We start from the raw sequence: 23,717 nt of genomic DNA, 5'->3' as shown, positions 1-23,717 counted from the left end.
AAACTTCTGATCCATAAGTAAACATTTCACAGTTTCAGGGAGAAAATATATTGTAACGGATTCGGTGCGACTTCCACTTTCTTGAAATGAAGACACAGTTCTTGATAAAAACACAGGAAATTTATTTACACTATGTACAGGAGAAACCGTTAACAACTGCTAAATGATTCATCAGCAATTATCACACAACACCGTAAACTCAACGTTTACACACGTATTTACTTCCAAATACGAAAACAACACAGCGAAATGCCTCGCTATAAACAGAGCAAAATGCTATCAGTTCGAAATATCAATCGAAACTCACTGTTTATCCATCGCTAACGGCTTAAATACACCGAAAAGAATTTTCTCAAACATTCCACACGCTTCTCGAAATGCGTTGACCGTTATCAACGAAAAGAAAGAAAATAGGGGTCGTATACTTTAGCCGAATGAAAAAAAGGGGTTGTATATTCATTACGGGAAACTATTTACAGGTTACGTTCCTACAATAATTACTATTTACAGAATTTGTAACATTGCCCCCTCCCTAAGGACTGCACGTCCCGGGCAGTACAATCCCCAGAAAGGGTGCCAAACTTCTATCACAAGTTTACAAATATACACATTAATTAATAACTAACAGATACAGAAAACACAATAATAACAAGAAATATTACTAAACATTAAAAGCAAAAAAAATTATCTACAACTTTTATGTTATCAACCATGGTTGTTTACGTAATACTCATGAACTATGGCCATAGTATGGGGCTAACCGATCATAATGTACAACCCTAGGTTTTGCATTAGGTGATTTTTGGATCCTCACTACGACGTCATTTAGTCGGTTAAGGACTTTGTAGGGTCCATCCCAATGCGACTGCAATTTGGGTGAAAGACCTTTCCGTCGGATGGGATTCCATAACCAAACCTTGTCGCCTTCGTTGAATTCATGTCCAGTAGACCTTGTGTCGTATCGGGTCTTCATCTTCTCCGCCGCGATGTTGATTCGCTCTCGTGCGAAGTTATGAACGTCTTCCAACCGGGCCTGGAGATCCTGGATGTACTCCTCAGGTGATGAAGGCGCATCCGGAGGACGACCGAAGACGAGATCACAAGGTAGCCGAAGCTCTCGTCCGAAGAGCATCTGAGATGGGGCAAATCCGGTAGTCTCGTGGACAGCACTGCGGTAGGCCAGCAGGAACAAAGGTAGCTTCTTGTCCCAATCCTGTTGATTTCTGGATACCATAAGTGAGAGATTGTTCAGGATTGTGCGGTTAAATCTCTCTACCATGCCGTCTGATTGTGGGTGTAGTGGTGTTGTCCTAGTTTTCTCAATTCCGAGAATTTGACATAGGCCCTTAAACACAGCAGAGATGAAATTCCTCCCTTGATCGGAATGAATCTGCAAAGGTGTTCCATATCTCGAGATCCAGTGTTGGACTAGAGTCTCTGCTACGGTGGTAGCCTCTTGATCTGGAATGGGATATGCTTCCGGCCATTTGGTGAAGTAGTCGATGGAAACAAGAATGTATTTGTTCCCATCAGCAGTTCTTGGTAGAGGACCCAGGATGTCGATCCCAATTCGTTCGAAAGGAGCTCCAACGTTGTACAGATGTAGCTTCCCTCTTCTTCTCTTCTTCGGTCCTTTACGAGCAGCACAGGCGTCACAAGAATGGCACCACTTCTCCACGTCATCCTTCGCCTTGCTCCAGAAGAAGCGCTCCCGAACTTTATTGAGAGTTTTCAAGACACCAAAATGTCCTCCAGTCGCACTACTATGTATTTCTTTTAGAACATCTGAAATCCTGGATCGAGGAAGTAGTAACTGCCACCTAGATGTCTTGCCGTCGTCAGATTCCCATTTCCGGTGTAGCACGCCGTTCCGTAAATGGAGTGAGTTCCATAAAGCCCAGTATCTTTTTGTTGCAGGACTGAAGATGGAAACGTCCTGCCAGCTAGGGCGTCGACTGTCACTTTCCATGAACTCTAAAATTGGTTTTATGTCGGGGTCTTCAAGTTGATCTTTTCGAACTTGGTCATCACTCCATGGATCAGGTTCTGATGATGTTGGAGTCACTGTCACCTGATAGGCGGTAGGGCTAGTCGTTCCATACTGTTTCTCGATTCGGGAACAATAGTGGCAGTTCTCAGGACAGGGTCTCCTTGATAAAGCGTCAGCATTACCGTGAGATAACCCTTTTCGATGCTTGATCTCCATGTCATATTCCTGGAGCCGCTGTATCCATCTGGCTATCTGGCCTTCTGGATTCTTGAAGTTCAAAAGCCAAGTTAACGAGGCATGATCTGTCCGAAGCAGAAATTTTCGGCCGTAGAGGTAATGATGGAAGTGTTCTACAGCTTTCACTATGGCCAGTAACTCCTTTCTGGTGACGCAGTAATTTCGCTCCGACTTTGATAAGCATTTGCTCCAGTAAGAGATGACATGTTCATTTCCGTCAATTTCTTGGGATAAAACAGCTCCGATGCCCTCGTTGCTCGCATCAGTGTCTAGGATGAAGGATTTTTCAGACTGAGGATAGGCGAGGATAGGCGTTGATGTTAAAGCCTCCTTCAGTCGTAGAAATGCATCTTCGCATTCTTTGGACCATTCAAACTTTTGCTTGCTCTCCGTCAGCTTATGCAAAGGTCGTGCAATGTTGGAAAAACCCTTCACAAACTTCCTGTAGTACGTGCAGAGCCCCAGGAAACTTCGCAGCTGATGGATGTTTTCGGGACGACTCCAACTCTTGACCGCAGATACCTTCTCTGGATCGGTTTGCACACCCTCAGAAGAGATGATGTGACCAAGATAGTTCACTTCCCGGCGGAACAAATTACATTTGGACGGACTTAACTTCAGATTGGCTTCCTTAAGCTTTTGCAGCACCTTCCTAAGATTTGCCAGATGTTCTTCGAAGCTGCGTCCCACGATGATGATATCGTCTAAGTAGACCAGACAGGATTCGTAAGAGAGTCCTCTTAACACTGTCTCCATAAGACGCTCGAACGTAGCTGGTGCATTGCAGAGGCCGAAAGGCATCACTTTAAACTGCCATAAGCCTTGTCCAGTTGTAAACGCTGTCTTCTCTCGGTCATCAGGGTGTATCTCCACCTGCCAGTAGCCGCTCTTCAAGTCCAGGGTCGAAAACCACTTGTGTCCGGAAAGAGTGTCCAAGGTGTCGTCTATCCGTGGAAGAGGGTAACTGTCTTTCTTGGTGATTTCATTCAGCCGTCGGTAATCGACACAAAATCTGGTGGAGCCATCTTTCTTTCGGACCAAGACGATGGGAGAGGCCCAAGGACTGGATGACGGTTCGATTACATCATTCTCCTTCATCTCTTTCAGAAGGGTTTCAACCTCTTCCTTCTTAGCGAACGGTAGTCGTCTTGGATGCTGTTTAATAGGGGGGTGTTCTCCAGTGTAGATCCTATGCTGCGTTAAATTCGTACGGCCAACATCCTCCGATGTAGATGAAAACAGATGCTTGAAGTCATCCACCAATTGTTCCGCAGCAGTTCTTTGGTCTTTCGTTAATGGTGCACTCCCAATTAACTTCGATGTCAAGGACTCAGAAGACACAGTCTCGGGGGAATTGATTCTTCTAATGATGCAGTTTACTGGAGTACAAGTTGCTAACACTTCACCTTTCCGGATATTCCTTGGCCTTTCACTCACGTTGGTGACTCTCACAGGAATTACATCCTTAGAAAGGTCAACAAGCGTAGATGCTACCAGCACTCCTTTTGGGTTATTGCTTAAGTTGGGGTATTCAATGAGTCCAAATCTAAAACTATTGCTTTCTTCAATGGAGCCGGGTATTAATGATTCTGACCTTGAGGGAATTGATAAATCTGTTTGGGCAATTATTTGATGAGCGGATTTTACATCACTTTCTGCGGGGAAAACGGCTATGTCTTCTCTCATCGAGTGCAGCTCATTAGTCTTGAAGTCGAGAGTGAAGTCATATTTCTTCAAAAAGTCCAATCCGAGAATGAAAGGGTCCGTGATATTAGCGACGAATGCCGTATGATGGTAAATGGCATTCCCAAACACTATTTCCAAGTCCACTTTACCGTCAATCTCAATTTTGTCACCTGTCACAGTCCGGAGACTTACGCGTGGCGATGTCCACAGCAGTTTCAATCCAAATTCACGAGCCACATCTGTCCTAATGATTGTCACATTGGCTCCAGTGTCAACAATCAGTCTGCAGGGGTTCCCATTTACATGTGCGTAAATGAAAAGTCCATCACTGCCACTACTAGAAGAGGAAATCTGCAGAGCTTTAGTGGTGGTGATTTCCTTCCCTCGCGTAGCTTGGCGAGCCGGACAACTCCTTCGCAGGTGTCCTTCACTACCGCATTTCCAGCACTTCTGCTCTTGTTTCTTTTGGGCTGTTATGCTGCTCAGATGTCTTGTCAAGTCACCGAGTTGTCTCTCAAGTTCAGCGAGGTGGGACGACCTGGAATCAGACTCATCGGCTTCCTGAGTCCGGATTAGATGGCGATCCACACGGGTTGCTTCTTGGGCGGCCTCGTATCTCATCGCATACATCAAAGCGGATTTCAAGTCGTTTACATTCGCCATCCGGAGGGCCTTCTGGATCTCAGGATTCCGAACTCCGTCGATGAAGTAGTTGAGTGCCAGGTTGTCCCGAACATCCGCAGGACAGTCGCAAAAAGCAAGATGAGACAGTCTCTCGACGTCCGCCGCTAGCTCTTGCAGGGTTTCCCCGGTTTTCTGGAAACGGGACTTCAACTGGAGTCGGCTGAACTCTTTCTGGCATTTCTCACCAAAGCGAAGCTCCAACGCAGATGTGAGGGCGGCGGAATCCAGGCGCTGGCTGTCCGGAAGGGTCTGAAGAATGTCCGCTGCGTCACCTCTTAGGGATGCTGCAAGATGGCAGGCCTTGGTAGCAGAGTCCCATCCGTTCGCTTCCGCCACTATCATGAACTGAGTTTTATAAACCTGCCACGAAGTTTTCCCATCAAATGTGGCAAGTTTAATGGACGGTCGAGCAACCGATGTGGGAGCGCCAAACTGTACAGAGCTGCTTTCCGCCGCCAATCTCCTTTCCAGGTCTTTAAAGATGTCTTCTTTAAGTTGATGAAATTTTCTATCTTCTTCTTCCAGTTTATTTTCTACAGCATTGCATCGGCCTTCCACGGAACTTAATTTTTCTTCAAATTTCTCTTCGATAGCATCAACTCGATGCTCTATCTCATTAAATTTATTTTCCATCACAGTCTTTACCGAAGTAAGATCGTTTTTAATTTCCTCTTGGTTAGAAACTAGGTCATTTTTCAGCACCGTTAAATCACTTTTCAATTGGTTTTGATTAGCCGCCATATCATTTTTTAATTGTTCTTGACTAGCTGCCATATCATTTTTTAATTGTTCTTGATTAGCTGCCATATCATTTTTTAATTGTTCTTGATTAACTGCCATATCATTTTTTAATTGTTCTTGATTAGCTGTAAAACTTGCAGTCAAGTCACTTTTTAATTGTTCTTGATTGGCTGTAAAACTTGCAGTCAAGTCACTTTTTAATTGTTCTTGATTAGCCGCCATATCACTCTTCACAGAGGTGATTGCGTCAAGAAGTTGTTTTAATTGTTCATCCATTGCGCGAGTAATCACCATAAAAATAAAGTCCTAATTCAAAAAAAGTCTTTATGAAAAAATGTCCAAAGTCACACTTACTCCAAGAAAGTCCAGAAGAAGCCCCACGTTGGGCGCCAATTGTAACGGATTCGGTGCGACTTCCACTTTCTTGAAATGAAGACACAGTTCTTGATAAAAACACAGGAAATTTATTTACACTATGTACAGGAGAAACCGTTAACAACTGCTAAATGATTCATCAGCAATTAAGCAATTATCACGCAGCACCGTAAACTCAACGTTTACACACGTATTTACTTCCAAATACGAAAACAACACAGCGAAATGCCTCGCTATAAACAGAGCAAAATGCTATCAGTTCGAAATATCAATCGAAACTCACTGTTTATCCATCGCTAACGGCTTAAATACACCGAAAAGAATTTTCTCAAATATTCCACACGCTTCTCGAAATGCGTTGACCGTTATCAACGAAAAGAAAGAAAATAGGGGTCGTATACTTTAGCCGAATGAAAAAAAGGGGTTGTATATTCATTACGGGAAACTATTTACAGGTTACGTTCCTACAATAATTACTATTTACAGAATTTGTAACAATATTCTTTCAATCTTTCATTGCCGTTCAATTTTTTTCTGCCAAACGTTCCCTTTTATCCCAAAATTGTTTTGAAAAGAACTCCAACTTAAAAGAACTATGAAAATTTTAAAAATACCTAAGAAATAATTTGTAAGCACAGTAGCGTCAGTTTGGGTAGATTTATCAGTATTCTAATTTTTCTGAATATCATATTGATAGTTCGAATTTTTTCTAGTAAACTTGGTAATACATTAAATTTCAATGAAAAAAGCGTCTATAAAGTTAAGCAAATTTCAATATATTTATGCATTAGTAGAAACTTGCTATACGTAAAAGTTACGTTCTACGAAAATGCCGCGTAAATCAAAACGCGTAAATTTAGATTAAAAAGTAGTGTTAGAGTAGGAGCTAGGTTCCTAAGATTTATTTAAAAAAAAAAAACATTTTTTTAGTGATCGATCAATAAATAATTAATTTAATGTGTACTTATTTCAATACATATGCACAACGAGTATAAAGAAAACTTAAACTTAGTGTTTATGAAAAATAACTGGTTGTGTTGGTTCCTTAGAAGTCATTATTTTTCTTTGTAGTTCTTTATAGAGCATTAACTTATCCATGATCACTTGTGTTATAACGGAACAAATCAGAAAGATCATTTCCCATTGTCGAGGAATGGCTCAAAACTTTCTATGTGAAAAATTTTGTTATCGATGTCAGTAACCCCGTGACCAGAATTGTTCACATGTACCGACACATGCGAACAATTGAACACATTTTTAAAAAATACCATATAAAATAAAGAAATAGGTTTTTAAAAAGTCTGTAAAAACTCCATGGCACAAAGAAAAGATTATTCAATCAGGGGGGCACTTGTACTCTGATAAATTGATAATGTTTTTTGAAAAATAAAGTAATGAAAAAAATTAGTCACCTTTTCGCCCCTTTCTCCGAGTAATAAATTTAAATTTTCATCATTACCCATTCACCAATGCACAACTGTATCATTATTCGTCATAATAACCTTTTATTATTAACGTAAAACGAATTAGTTGCATTAACCATAAACAATATAAAAAACCCTATTATGCTTGATGAAGAATAACTTTTAAATAGAACAATTAGGCATTTATGCCCACTCTTTAAAATATTTGTTTCTTACTTTCGTTATAGTCAAACTAAAGTAAATCAGAAAGAAAAGCTTCAGCTTTGCGGTTAAGAGAAAATATTATATTTTATTATTCACACATGAAACGCGTTTAGGTTTTCTTTTGAATCATTAATGGTTAGTTATTTGCTTTCAGGAAAATTCAACCCACACACTTTTTCTTCATTCCTCGCTTTTATATTTCTGAAAGTGAACGTTAATACGCAAAACTTAATGGCCCTTGATAAAAGCAGTCATAAAATGGCTGCATGGAATTTCCGTTCTCTTTTGTTACCCGGTGAATTACAGATCCGATTTCTCACGAAAATGGCCCAACAAAACAATTCTCGCTGTCCCGGCCACACAGAGATTCACGAACTCCTAAATGACTGTAATGGAAAACATTTATTAAAAGGGACTTAGGAAAACAATAGTCATTGACGAGGCAGTTTATTCTTCGGGTTACGAAACGATAGCTGACGGATGGAATAAAATGGCGATTGAGTCCATGAATGATCTCGGCTGGACTGCAACGGTTTTTCGATTGCGAAAGTGTTAAAAAGTAACAAAGCATATCAATTTGAAGTTTTTCCTGCTCCAGAAGATATAATTTCTTTAACATGTGGGGAAACCAAACTCGAATCTTAGCCTGAGGAACAAAAAATGCCTTTACAGTAATGAACAGAACTGACGGGCCCTCATCGACCACAAGGCGAGTAAATGAAGAAAAAAAAAGGGAACTAAATGAGAAAAGAATGGCGACTGAAATGGTCACAGGTTGAGTATATGAAAAAAAAGGGAACTAAATAAAAATAGTGGCGACTAAACCGGCCACAGGGCAAGAAAATGGAAAAAAAAGTGAACTAAATCAAAAGAAAGTCTACTAAATCCGCAATGTTTCTTATGGAATACGTATGCTATTGCATGCTATAAGAAACGAAACATTTTAACAGATCTTTTAGCACAAAAACAACTCAATTTAGTCAGTCGTTATTTCGTCAGTAGTAGGGATTGCAACATCGGACCAAAAATTCAAAACCGGTATTCAGTACTTTTAAAACGTGATACCGGAATACCAGTATTAATATCAGTATTTGATAGTTCTCAAAAAATGCTTTAAAACACATTGTTTCGTTACCAAATTTCATAATTGCGTACAAAAATTGTATTATTTATGAAAACGTATTGTGAATAAATATAAAATGAAAGAACAAATGTCATAATAAAAAATCAATAATAGGAAAAAACATAATGCATCTATTGAATTGTCTCTGAGCCTGGAACTCATTTTAGTGCTCAACTTTTCTACAGTTGAAAATACTCTTTCTGATTTCACGCAGGTCGATGGTACTATTAACCATGCGCAATGCATCTCCTACATACCATACAAAATTGTCTAGAAGTCCTTCATCTTCAAATAATTCAGTCTTTTTCGTGTTATTTTTGGATAAATCGTTTTGTGTGTTTCTTTTGTATTGTATATATTATTATTATTATTATTATTATTACTACATATTTTTGAATTTATAGCCAATTGTAATTTCTTTCCGAGAGACGATACTTTTCCAATACTAATATCATTTTCTCTTGAGCATGAGAGGTTTGTGTTTGCTTTTTATTAGCCCTTTGGTTTGAAATTTACGATAAACTTGACTAAGTTTGATATTGTTAGCTTCTCTTATTCCTTTTCGCATTCTTTTCAAAATTCTTTTTCATTATAACTATGTAAATGTCTGAAAATATGTTTCAATTGATTATGCTTTACCTCTATGAAAATTTTTTAGGCATTACATAATTTCTCAATATTATCTTGCCAAATATAAAGTCAAATAGCGAGACAGGACAACAAACCAATACTGGTGACAACAAATTGCAATTTGTTATGCGAACAAGAATAAGTTTTCGTCAAAATTTAGTATAGTTCAAACAAATGTATTTTTTTTTAAATAATAAAGTATTACTGCAATTGATGTTTGGAATAAATTGTTTGTAGGACAAATGCGTTCAAAATTACAATCGAAACTAATTTTCACAAAAAGGAAAGTGAGTGATCAGGGAAAACGAAAAAAAAAAAAAAGCATGGTACCCAAAAGCCTATGAAAATGCGATTTATCTCGCCGTTTAGTAATGACAATATCATTTTGAAATCTTTCCGCTACTTTTGTTTAGGGATATTCTATTAGTTCGGGATTCTGAAACCAAATTTTTACATCAATAGATAGATTTTGGTTCTGTATCATTGAAAACGATATGCCATATCCTCATTTATATAATACCCAATGATCGAGTAATGCTGCCGTCATCAACAATGAAACTCGCACCACGCCATGATAATTTGATAATTGACATGCTGGGAAATGCTTTAAAATGAAAACAGGGCTGAACTGGATCTGGTAACTTAACTGTTTTACTGGTAAGATTTTAGAAGAATGAAGAAACTTAAAAATGGTCAACAAAGAACGCTATCTACTGGAGTTTAGGGTTCATCCACTGGATTTAGGGTTAAAATTTCAACTATCAAAAATCTCTAAACAGGCAATTTCTTCGTTCAAATGTAGTAGCAATTTTTACCCCTCATACCTGGGAGACTTTCTAGTTTAAAATATAAATGGGTATTTAACAAGTTAAATTTAAAATTCTTTAATTGAAAATATTTATTATTTTCAGCTAATACCGAAAATACCAGTAAATTTACCTCAGCAAATACCGGTATTTGGTATACCGGTATAGCAATCACTAATCAGCAGTGTCAGTACAGTCGAGTCCCGACTTACGCGAGGGATGCGTTCCAAGACCACTCGCGTAAGTTGAAATTTCGCGTTGTGGAAAAGGGTATGTGTAAAAACTTTTATAAACATACCCAATCATTTTAGACACTTGTAAGCACCACCTCAAACTGTTAAAAAAACATTTCTTAACTATATATTACTGTTTCTTACATAAAAAAACTGAGTTTTTATTTGTATTTAAAAAAAAATAACGTTTTATTCCACAGAAAATACAAAATAAATGATTAATGGGAAAGAAAGACATAAAATAAGCCACTACGGTACGTACAGTATGTAGTAAGAAAAACAAATGCGCTATAGTTGTAATGTACAGTAGATCCAGTAATGATAATTGTAATTTAAGAAAATTAAAGTGTATACTGTGTGATTAAACCGGTATACTTATATATAGTTAAACTAGCAACAATACCCGGCCTTGCCTGGGTCAGTAATAATTATTAGAAAAAATCGTTAATTGCTTTTGTTTTCTGTTCTAAGTGAAAGAATTTAAAACACATCTTTTTGACGTGACTAAAAATCGAGTTTCTTCCTTACCCATAAAACTAAAATAGCAATAAGTATAAAGAACAAAGTAGTATTGATTTAGGAACGAAAGCACTATATTTAAGCATATACAAATTTAAAAAACATGAAATTAATCTTCTCATGTTTAAAAAGATTAATCTGTTGATACTTTTTTTTTAACATGGAGTCTAAAACCTTCTCTGTATGGCTAATGAAGTACGAAGTGATTAAAAAAAAAGTAGCTGCGCTCGTAATCCCCTTATACTTGCTTTAGTTATTTTGGGAAATTTCAATCATTGTGGCTCTTGGTGCGATTTTACCGAATTTGCGAAAGTCGTTTCAGGGTACCTTCGATGATGCTTCCCCATTCTTTCCTTACTTTGTAAAACGATATGATATTAATTTTCGTTACAGAGATATCGTCGCCAGATGCTGAGATATTTTTGGTCACCATAAAATGGCGCTAAACAGTTTCATCCGAAATGTTACCAAAATAAGTAATAAAATTTGGTGATTGTTTGAAATTGTGCAAAAATGAAAATTAATGGAAGCTTTTGTGCTGTTTATGGATTTGTCTAATTTAGTTGCTGGATTATTTAACACAGTAAAAAAAGTCTTTTGAAAATTCTTTGATTGGCGATACTTTGTTTAAATGGTGAAAGCTGAGAAACATTATGACGTAGTCTTCGGCTTCAAAAACAGCAACGTTGAAAAAACTGCCAAATGCATCAGCTACGGAAATCTTTCTGCAAAAATTTTGGCGATCTGCTGGTTGTTTGGATAATGAGTAAGTGTTCAATCAGCATAAATAATAATAAAAACCATTAATTACATTAAAGTTCCGTTTAAATGGAAAAGCATCAGCCAAATCAGGTATTATTTGCCAATCTTGTGCAAAAATCTTACTTCAAGATTTGACTTGAGAAAAGCCTTGAACAATCACGAAAAGCAAAGAAAGTCAACAATACAACAAATGTCGCTATCGACAGGGAGTTGAGATGATACACCAAATACTGTATTGAGTTGAGGAAAGCCTTCGAACATGGATCTAAAAAGCTCATAGTTAATTTTTTATTCTACTTAGAAATTTCGAACAGGTGCCATCTTCAGCAGAAAAATCAGAGCTTTCGATGGACATATAATGTAAATATGTGCAAGTATTTTTTCATCCCAATATTAGAGAATTTATACAAAAAGTGTGTTTTATTGCCCCCCTAAGGGGGTTTTGCCCCCCATAACGGGACGAAAACTACCCTATGTGTTATTCTGATGCATAAGCTATATTATTGTAAAGTTTCATCAAAATCCGTTCAGTAGTTTTTGCGTGAAAGAGTAACAAACATCCATACATCCATACAGACAAACTTTCGCATATATAATATTAGTAAGATACACAATACAGTTGCTTCATTAATTCTGTTATAACGTTTCCCATCTTTGACAAAACCCCTCTTAATGATTTCTTAAATTCATAATACGAGAGCAGCTTCCATTTTCATAATTTTTGCATTTTGCTTAGATACTACTCGGTAAACTTTTACGAATTTCCTGTTTTTGACTTTTAATTGTACAAATGGCAGATTCCCTCAATTCTAATTGTCGTGGTGTCATCGACGCATTTTAAAGTTGTTCAAGCATATAATCTTTAGCTTTTCTTCAATTGTCAGAAACTTTCTCTTTTTCTTTCAATCTTCACAAATATTAGATGAAACAGCGCTCTTAGGTGTTGTTATACTTCATCAACTTTCGCATTTAGAATGAAAAAAATAAATGGAAAATGAGGAGTAGTTATTTGTATAAGCGACGGTGTGGGAAATTCCGCTCTCAGTGATGTTAAAGGGATGAAGCTCCATTCACGGGGGGGGGGGGGAAGACAAATTTAGCAGCCAACAACAAAGCCGATACTTACACACCACAATTTCCTTCCGAAAATTTTCGTCTTGCGCCTGGAATTCGCGTTAGGTCTGAAATTCTTCACTGGTGAAAAAATCGCGTTATAGCCATTTCGCGTAAGTCGGATCGCGTTGTAGTGGGAGTCGACTGTAATCGCTTCTCTCAAAACTATGCACGAAGCAAATAGTTTTTGTTTTGAGAGAAATAAAATGAAAAAGGAAGCAGTTGATTTTACGTGGAATTTTCAACATCATTTACTCTTCAACGAGTGTTTACACGAATGGAAGGAAAATGTGCGAAATGAGCTTTCACAATGACTAAAGAATTCTAAACAGGAAAACATATTTGTTTGCTAAATGGCTTACAATGATCTTATGAGCAAATACACTCGATTTCAGTCTTGCATCTCTAATCTATGATGTGAGTTTAATGAACGAACGACCGTTTCAGGAATGTTGTTCGAAGTTATAATGATGTGTATGTAGAATGCTTTTTTTTCTTCTGTAGGTCAGAACAAACGTGCTGATGTGTGAATCACATGACTTCCTTTTACTCCAATTTAATGTTATTTTCCCATTATTGGAAATTTTAATGTGATTCAATTGTTTACTTTCTAGATATCACCAACAATGGCTAAATCAAAACCAAAGTTAAAATTAAAAAAAAAAATCGACAAAACTTGGCGATTAAAAGACTGGCGATATATTGCCAAGTGTCCGCCAAATTATAACATCACTTGAGTTTACATCGAAATTAACAATGATTTCCCCCCAAAAAGGGTGCAAAAGACCCCCATAGGAACATCCGAATGCAATCAAAAGAGAAGGTGCACAACTAGGCGCCACTAGGAGTCTACGTACCAAATTTCAACGTTCTAGGACATACCGTTTTTGAGTTATACGAGATACATAAACACATACGCACATACATACGTACATACGGACATCACGAGAAAATTCGTTGTAATTAACTCGGGGATCGTCAAAAGGAATATTTCGGGTGTCTGTAGGTTTCTGGGCATATATCCACGTGTGATCGAGTCGAAAAAAAAAACTCAACATTCATTCGGGGGTGAGAAAAATGGAAATTAAGGCCGATTTTTGAGTGAAAATTTTTTCGCGAAAACACTTCCTTTATTGTAAAAGGAAATAAAAAGGACCTGCACAATCGCATTTTCTTGATACGAAGTTTCCAGCTGCATTTTAGACTTTTTACCCATTTTGTGGCTTCAGATGTAACTAGCATAACTGGTAAATGCTGCTACGCAGCAGGCAACGTTTCAATGAAAGTCTACCTGGAGTTTGATCTTTGCACACGTTTGACTCAAAAAATTTAAAAGTCGACTTATTAATTTTAATATTACACTGCATCATTTAGATTGTTTATTACTATCAAACTAGTACTTAAAGCTGTCAGGGGTGCCCCGAATTTAAATTTTTAGGAGGGCTGAAATTCTCAAATTGCCGAATGAGACTCCTAATTTTGCCGAATGATGGTAATTTTGCCTATGGAAACTCCAAATTTGTCCAAATGATGATAATTTTGGTAAGCAGAACTCCTGATATTGCCGAATTATGATACTGATGAAGGAAAGCACCCGAATTGTTGTAATTTGACGACGTTCTCGCTGCTGTTACTAATTTAATGCCAAAAAAAAATTATCATAAAAAATGATAAAATTAAACAAAATCTATATCAGAGAATAAAATTAGCAAATGTCAACGCTACAGCATTCGGGTTTGAGCGCTCCTCACGAAGAATATCAATATAATTTCAACAACACAGCGGTTTGAGAAAATTTGCGGTCAAAAACAAGCCTTCTCAGCACATTAAGAATGAATTATTATTTTAATACTCTTAATTTTTTAGGAGTTGAAGTAGTAAAATTATCCATACTCATATCATTTATCATCAAATTTAGTAATAAACATATGTTTTGAACTGTTTCATACAAAATTTCGAGCTTTTTTATCCCATTAAATAATTGTTACTACAGGATGAAATTCAAGATATTGGATTGTTACAAAATCTGATGTGGAGGGGGGGAGGGGGCAAAACAATCTCGTTATGAAGAAAGAGGATCATAGACATACAACGTTTGTTAGCCCACTGACTTAAAGGTAACTGCCCTTTGATTAAGCAGTGCTTGCAGGAATGCACCCAAACTTAAATTTTTGGGAGAGTAGAAATTCTCAATTTGCCGAATGGAACTCCAAATTTTGCCTAATTGTTAGACAAAATTTGCTGAATAAGGAAATTTTTGGAAGGTCACATTGGCTTCCTGTGACCTTCCATTAGGGCTCCCTGGGTAACTTTATTCACGCACAGATTGCAATTTTCAATGCCGCAATTTTCATCGTGATTATACTTTTTCTCCCCGTTCAAGTTTAAACGCATAGATTTGGAAAACTCTTTACAGCAAAATATCGGCATTCCAAAGACATCAACCGATGTTTTAGCAAAAGCATCGATCTTTAAAAAACATTGCACCCCTAATAAGCCTTACAATCAAATGAGAAATACAACAAACTACCGAAAACTGGCTTAAGCAGAAAACAGTTTCGTATCTAAAAATACCCGTTAGTACTTCTTTTGTTGGTCCAACAGTGCACAGAATCTGAAATCGATGCATCACAATTTGTAAGTATAATTTCAGAGCTCAGTGGTCCACTACACAGTACGAAGTTGTATGACAAACATACGCAAACAAACTTTTTCTTCTTTTTCAATTCAAACCGCAAAGTTTAGTCTAGTGTTCATGGCTTGAATGCCTCAGTTGATTCGAACGCAACCAGGTTTGACCCTATGAAGGCGTTTTTTCTTCTTCTGGTACTTCTCCGTTAAAAATTCAACATTTTGTGACGAAAACATTAAACAACCTCGTTATAAATATTTTTGTTTTACTGCAGTGAATGCAGTTGGAGTGCAAAAACTATTTCAAAAAAAAAAAAAAAGTTAAATGCAGCCTCAAGATAAGTTTTATTGTTCCGAACGCTAACAGTTGCTATCGAGACGGTAAACAAGGGAAACTTCTCAATGGAAGCCAGCATACGGTTTGCCCTTTTGCACACGTTTACTAAAACCTTGAAAGAGTGCTTGCATCCCTTTGCTTCTCGCTGCCTCAATTTATTTCATTTGGCTTGAATTTGCAACAGGCATTCCAAATAACGAATGAAAATGATCAGTTGTTTTGAAAGGCTCCAAACTATATATAGTCTGTATTTTAAGTAATGATAATAAATCCACAAAGCAAAATGTTTTGCAGATATCGCTACAAAACTTCAGAAGTCTTCAAAAAAATGCTCCTTAAAGGGGCACCCCAAATCAAAACATTTTTGGGATTATCTTTTTAACGATTAGAAACCTGATTGAGGATATTTGAATGTCCTATGGTATCAAGAAGTTCTGCAAAAAGTTTTAAAACTACTGTTAGAACATCCGGTACTTTTCCGTTATAAGACCTACAATCGTTTTCCCACAAATTTGGAGCATTTTCAAAAATTCAGCAACCAGTTTCCACCACAGATTATTTACTTGTCAACGGAATTTTTAATGTTTTACTTAGCAGAATATTTTAGATTTTAATGGAACTTCTCATGTAATTTATTGACCTTTTTTGTTTTCAATTTGCGCATTGTTCAACTTTTTAACTGCTCGGTTTAAATTTAATTTTAAGGAAACTGTTCATATTATTTAATAATTAATTTAAAGGGGAGTCAGTACCCAAATACCTTCAAAAGTTCGATTTTTTGATTTTTATATATTTTGAAACTCCATTTCAATACCTTTTTAATGATACCAACTTCTTGATCGTGCTCATGTTAAAAGCAAGTGAAAATAAGCTTTAAAAAAATGCAAACCTATTTTGATAAGGTATGATTTTCCCCTTTAAATTGTAATATCTCGAAATGATATTTTTGAAACTAAATGTTCCTTTTTCTCCGAAACTAAATTGTGTTAGTCTTTGAAATTTTTACCACCTATTTCATACTTCCAATTGTATACACTAAAGTAAAATTTTTCTCATATTCGAATTTTTTTTTTTATAGAGCTGATTTCGTGTTGCAAAATGGCATTTTTTGAAAAAAAAAACACACACAGTGTCTTACACATTAGAATTTTTTTTTTAAACTAAGCTTTCTTTCTGTAAAATTTTACTTCAGTATAAAGAAAGAGTATATTTAAGGTACAGAAAAAATTTCATAATTTTATCTTTAATAGATTTTCAGAAAAAGATACATGAATCTGTGCAAATTAACATTGACGGTATAGGGGGTACTGACTCCCCTTAATGTTGTTTTTTTTTTCAAAAGTCCAATCAAAACACAGATTAATGAATGGTATTGCCGAACAAAAGTTTCTCTATAACTTTGATCAAACATGACGGCAAATATCAGGCTTGCCCTTTAGTTGTCAAATGTGGCCAAGTTGGCGCATTTCAAAAAATCTTAATTTTTTTTTTTTTTCAAAAGAAAATAAGGGCCAATATGAAAATTACGGTGTAGTGCTTATAATGAATGGATATGTAGCTGACAAACCATAGACCTGTTTGCACATTTTCGTACCATTCATTCTCTTTAAGTCACCGTGCGAAATTACGCAAATTTCTTTTTTCAGGAGATCCATCAACGCACAATAATTTCTCCTGATGACCCAAGCTTTGGAAATTCCATTGGGGAATTTCCCGGAAAATTGACCCACTTCTCCAGTCGGTCTCAGAAGATTGTGGACAAAGACGAGGTGAAGGAAATATCGGAATTGAAAGATGGTGAAGTCACCACCGAAACCACTCGGACTCACCACCATGAGGAGGCTTACGACGATGAAGTGAGTATTACGATATTTTCAATTTTAACAAGGTCCTTTCATCTTAAAAACCATTTGTGGAAGGAGAACTAAAGGCGTATTCAAAGTTGCCAGCAAAAATAATATCCTAACTTCTCTTTTATTTATATGCTAGTGGTACCTGCACGGCTTTGCCCGTAGTTGAAAATTAATAGGTCATTTGGTTCGCCTGTAGAAATAATGGATGACGAAATTCTCGTCAATTTGCAATGTTCATTTGCTCGCCAATGTTACGGTTCCACGTTATGATAATTTCATAATTTACTCTTCCACGTTGTGATAATTTGCTCGGTAAAATTTTCTTAAAATTGGAATAGAAAAAGAACAAAATCAAATTTTCGAAAAATCGCTTCGAGGTGCACACCGCCATGCTACAAACTAACTTTGTGCTAAATTTAATGAAAATCGGTCGAATGGTCTAGGCGCTGTGCGCGTCACTGAGATCCAAACAGAGATCCCGATATCCAGACAGAGAGACTTTCAGCTTTATTATTAGTAAAGATTAATTTATGGAAAAACAAACCCTTTAGCTTTCCTTTAAAAATTTCTAGTACAGAACTATTGCTAAATTAAGGAAAGGTAGTTAGTTATGTGGAATGTCATTTTTATGTATGCAATCTTGTGAAAGGCTTGAGATGGTATCCACCGTCCGATTTGAGCCAACATCAGACACTCGTGCCACAGATTCAAGTCCTTTTCAAGCAATAAGAAGGCTTTAATCGGTGATTCGGGTGTCTGACATTGTTCGACTGCACTAATGAATATGAACATTGCGGAGATGAAGTAAATGCTGTAGTACTTTTCTGTATACTTAAGTATTTGCTGTCGTCAGTGTAGCTGCCTACTAATTTAATTTTCAAAAATTTGAAAAATAGAGGAAAGTACTTTGAAAAAATGCAAGCTTTAGCACTTAATGTAGTATTATGATTTAGTAGTACAATTTGTTGTATCAAGTGTTAAATAATGGGGAAACAACTATTCAAATCATCATGAACGCAATCCCATGAATTTGGGCAAACCCCTTCAGAGCACTTAAGGGGTTCAGTTAGTAACCGCACCACTTCTTCAAAAACATGTGCAAGAAAAAAGTCAAACACGTTTACTATTAATTACAATTTCAATGTTGAAATTCTCGAATGATTCATTAATTCACTATTCAACATCATTATCGTTAACGCAAATCTCTTCGTCTGAAATCACTAAGATTTAAATTTATGATCTTTCGCCACGAAAGAATTTTTGAGTAGCTTCATTTTTAATGAAGACAGTGGTCAATACTCTGTAAGAATGATTTGCTAATAAACGAGTTCGTCGTACCGTGCAGCCATGACAATGCATCTTTTTCACTCGGATAGTGTATTTGTTTAACAGTGGAAAATGAAATTATTAATATGTAGTCGAGTAATCATGGTTCAGTACTCAATGTGAGGATGAATTTGCTGAGTGTTTAAAGTTACCGGTTGATGCAAAAATCCGCAACCATTTTTTTGCATAACACTCCATGATAACCTTTCTTGTTAACAGAACGTAAAAATGCCGTTAAAGTAGTTATAAAATGAAACTTCTGCCCGCGTAGCTCGTAATCATAGGCGCGAATCATTTTCAAATGACAAACGTTCAAATCATTGAGAAGGAATTCTAATGGAGGGAGCCATAGTAAATGTCTCAGTGAAATAAGCTTGGAATCCAATGTTTCCCAGGTCAGGTGACTTTTTTGGCTGGGAAGTTGTCGCGTTTTGGCACGCAATCGCTCTTTTGGCATTAAATATTTTTCAGACGACGCGACGGCGCTTATTATGAAGTCGGGGCTACAAATCAGAGCAACTCTGGCTCCAACTCCTTTACCGCATAATAATAAATAAATAAATAAATAACGAATACAAATACAGGCCTATCATTCAATCTCCCTCTCCCCACTTCTTTCCGGATATTAAAATATAATGTAATTGCATTTTTCATGTATTTTGGTGTTTATTCCCTAAAATGACGGGCATGTACAAATAGTTTAAAGTGTTCTGTTATTGACTGAAAATTTATGGATTCATATGTATTGTAATCAATGTTTTGAAATGATTTCATACGCAGGCATACTAGTATTTAAATTGAAGCATAAAAATAGCAAATCTTCTTGCGTATCTGCTGTTCACAGGAGCTTGGCGAGAAAACACTCGCCAACAAAGCAAATGTACACAAAATGCTTAAAAGCCGTTAAAATAATTACTAGTTAAATAAAAAGTGTTTTTATGGAACTAAAATGTTATTTGCACTCAAGATATACAATGTTTTACAACTTTTATAGGTAAAATAAGTACAAAAATTTAAAAATTACAAACTACTGTGGAATATGTACTCGTTGAATGCACATAAATGTTATTTTTTCTTTATTTAGAAGTAAAAAACATTCGTACATGCTAGGGAAAAGTTACTGAACCTCCTGGTGTGGCTTTTTCCTCACAGTTTACAATGCTAGAACACTGCACTATTACTATAAATCTAATTTTTCTCTTCTACAGTTAAAAGTTGTTATCATACATGGCTTCAACTAATGAAAACTTCTTCAGCGGTAACGGTCATCTCGAAATTGCTCCCCAAGTCACATGGTACTGTTGCCGTATCGGGATAGTAGGATTGCACTCTCTCCATCTATTCCTTCTCAATGGTTCAAATAGGCAACCCTTTACCTGCTACTGATTACTCAGTTTGGCGAAATTGAACCCCATTTATTGAAGCTTTCCTTTATGTCAAGGCTTAACTTTCATGGGAGCTCCGTCCCAGAACTTATTTTCAATTGTTTTGTGACTTTTTACATTTTGAGTGGAGTTCAGATTATTTACGCATTAAAATACAGTCTGAAGACTATAGGGCTCCCGCACTTTCACTAGAAATATGCCATGCTTCATGTAATAAATTGATTCACTAGATTTAAGGTCAGCTATTTTTTTTCAAAATTTTTATTAATCATTCTTGGAACAAACCTTAGAGATCAAAAGCTTTATCATGTTTTACTAGTTTATGCGAAAATGTTACCATCAGAAGTTGAAATATTGTTACGAATAATTTTTTTCTGCTTGGCTTGTTTGTTTATGTGCTTAGAGAAGTTTTCAATTTGGTGAAATTGAAACCAGTAATCGAAATTTTGCCATGTAAACTAACAAGTTTATCATTTTACTTAAAAATAAAAAATAAAAAAAACTGGGACGATATCCTTTGAAAGAAAAAGCCTGTTCTTGTTTTAGTAATTTATGTGAAAACAGTCACCATTCATCAGAAGTTCAAACAAGGATCTGAGTTTTACTGCGCATATATGTGCTTTGTCAAAAATCAACACAAAACCAAATGGTCAAAAGAAGAAAAATACGCTGTTAAACATCTCTCCACCTACTTGCGAACAAGAACAGGTGCTCTGGTAAGTGAAATATCGTGTAGGAAGTCTCTTGACAACAAGATTACGGAAATTCGACCTTGGGTTGCCCATTTGTTGCAACTGGAATTATGAAAACCAGCTTCGTAATACATCCCTAATGTCTCACCTACTTGCAAAAGGATTAGTTCTGCGTTGTAAACCAGTCCGTTTTTGATTGGTGTGTAAAATAAGGGGTGGGCAATAGTAATTTATCTTTTGAGTCATTAAAAATGAAATTGTTTGTAAAAAGGATTAAGATTCGGTTTGGGCAAGGTATGCAACGGAGGGATTGCTCGTGACTATGGCTATGATCGGAACAAAAGTTGAAACGTCTGGTAATATTCTGAATTCTTTTCTAACTGGTTTACATTTTTTTCTTATTGATAAGTGGATTCGAGTAGTTTTACTTTCAAAATTATTATTTCAGACTCAAAAATCGGCATGCAACTTTTTGATGCCTTGGGATACCAAAGGTCCATTCTATCCACAAATATAGAACAGACAATGCTTGTCTCTCTGTTGGATTATGTGCTATGCCTAGAAGACCGTATACCAACAAAGGTCTTGAAATTTTGGTACAAAACTGCTGTCCTTCTTAAGGACCTTTTGTCTTTATTTACCTATTTAAAATCATAAGAGGAGCGGTTGGAAGTTAATTAGGGCTGCTTCATTTTTGCATTGGGACTTTATAGGGACTGTTGACGGGGTGTTTTATTATAGATTGTTGTGAATTTTAAGGGACTACTGTTATAGAATGCTATGGCGAGAACACTTTCTGTGGGCAACGCTGCGCGGGTACTGCTAGTATCTTAATAAAACAATTTTCGTTCACTGGAAAAATAATAAAACGTTTTGTAATATTATTCTAAGATGACGTTAACAGTCAATTTATATTCGAATTGAACCCTAATTATAAACTCACCACTTATATTTACTTTTTTTTTTGGGGGGGGGGAGGGTGCGACTAATTGCTCATAATGAAGTAATGCTAAAAGTGTTTGCTTTTTGTAGCGTTCAGCAATATAATATAATTGACAGGATAATATATGAATGCTTTTTTTATGAAAACATGCGGCGAAACATACATATAATTCCTATCTCATGATATTGCCATCCGAATTCAATTGAAATCGAAGCCAAATCAATCGCAAGAACAAACGATCATAAAATATTTATTGTTATGTAATAATGGGCAATGTAGTTCAGTTACTCTGTGCCTCTTTATAATTCTCAGAAAGCAAGAAGGAAAGCAGGGGAGTTCAAATGTTATTCAGCTATTTTTTTCTAGAGATTTATTGTTGCAGAAATGTGACTTTCCTGTTGAAGGGTTTGGTTAATGGCGTAAACTAGAAAAGACTCAAGTCTTTACTATGGATCATTCTTTCGAAAAATCATAATCATGTTTGACTCTGCTGGTTTACTCGAACTAATTTGATAATTTCATTCTATCTATCTATCTATCTATCTATATATATATATATATATATATATATATATATATATATATATATATATATATTATTGATTTTTAATTTATTTGTGTATAATAAATTCAGAAAGGATAGTTCATAAGTCATTTTTGAAGTGTTTTTAACATTTTTTACCCCTTGGTGTAAAATTGTGAACAAATGAGTCTTTAAAAAATAGTTTTAACCATAAAGAAAAGTGGGTGAAATGAAATAATGATTTTAAAACTTATTATACCCAATTTTAAGAAAAAATTTTTTTAAACATTATTAATACAAATGTAATAGAGTTTATATATAATGAGTCAAACTGACTCTCAGTTTATAGTTGAGTTAGGTCGCATTAAATTACCTATAAATTGTGAACAGAGCATGTAATTCAGATCTTGTGAATGTTACAGGTACCAGAAGAAGAAGCAGAGGAAGGAATGGTTCCCGAACGATCTGCAGAAACGTCCAGGACTATCCAGTACTACACTGACCCTCAGGAATTCCAGAACGTGTCCGATCGTTTGGAGGAAGAGTCTCGTCGATCCCGGATCCAGAACCACCGTCAAAATGGCACAAGTGAGCTGCCGGCAGTCACACATCGGTGGGTGGATGATCACTTTGGAGCACAGAAGGAAATAGGAAATGATGTGAGGGGAGAGAGCACGAGAACACGATCTGGAGGAAATCGCATTACCATCGAAATGTCCCCCCACAGGTAAGTTCCCCCCTCTCATTACTTGAAATTAACACTTAATTGTCCAGCAACACGTTGATGTGTTCTTTCTCCACTGTGGGTAACTGATCGGCGACACATAGTGTTCTTTTTTACTATCTGTAACCAGAGTAACCATCCGGAGACATATTAATGTGTTCTTTGTCTACTATCGGTAACCGCCCTGTCACATATTAATACGCTCCCAGTCACACATTTATGCTTTCTTTCTCTACTATCGGTAACCGCTCGGTCCTTCCTGCTCTACTATCGGTTACAATTAGGACCGGAGTAAGATACTGGAAGGCCCTTAGCGAAACACTTTGTCGGGACCCTTGGCAGACAAATGTAATGAACATAAACATTCGGAAGGAACTAGGGTTGCTTCAGTGTTCAAATATTCCCGAAAAATATTTGTTAGGGTACAACGCATTCCACACCTGAAGTAAACAGAACAAAAGGGAAATAAAATGGGATTGCTTTCTTTTTGAGAAATAACAGACAGGAGTTGAAACACTTTTAATCGCTTCCGGACCCAAAACGTTGGGGGACCTGCTCGGCAATCAGGCTCTGGCAACAATCAGCCTGACACTTTCGACTCGAATTAATTTCGATATCGTGCTCAATTCAGTCACGTAACAAATTTAATGTCAGATTGTTGAACCAAGGGCAATTCGGTCGACTTTATTGGCCAAAAAATGACAGAGGAAGAAGTACGACCGGCACAAGAATTGCCCTCATTGTTCGTTTTCTACTATCGGTAACCTCACAGCGAC

The 23,717-nt window shown here is 36.5% G+C and overlaps 1 protein-coding gene across 1 annotated transcript in view; it reads left to right on the top strand.

The window, feature by feature from the left end:
* Window positions 1–23,717, top strand: part of LOC129219997 (serine/arginine repetitive matrix protein 4-like) — an 85,838-nt gene that overhangs the window by 58,592 nt on the left and 3,529 nt on the right. The window contains exons 6-7 of the mRNA XM_054854322.1: window positions 17,142–17,351; window positions 22,640–22,944. Coding sequence (XP_054710297.1) covers window positions 17,142–17,351; window positions 22,640–22,944 — 515 coding nt within the window. The remainder of the gene's footprint in view (window positions 1–17,141; window positions 17,352–22,639; window positions 22,945–23,717) is intronic.

Source organism: Uloborus diversus, chromosome 4 (assembly GCF_026930045.1).
Source record: "Uloborus diversus isolate 005 chromosome 4, Udiv.v.3.1, whole genome shotgun sequence".
In the NCBI taxonomy this organism is placed as follows: domain Eukaryota; kingdom Metazoa; phylum Arthropoda; class Arachnida; order Araneae; family Uloboridae; genus Uloborus; species Uloborus diversus.
The sequence above is the reverse complement of the archived record's forward strand: the minus strand, read 5'-3'. Positions and strand labels throughout refer to the sequence as shown.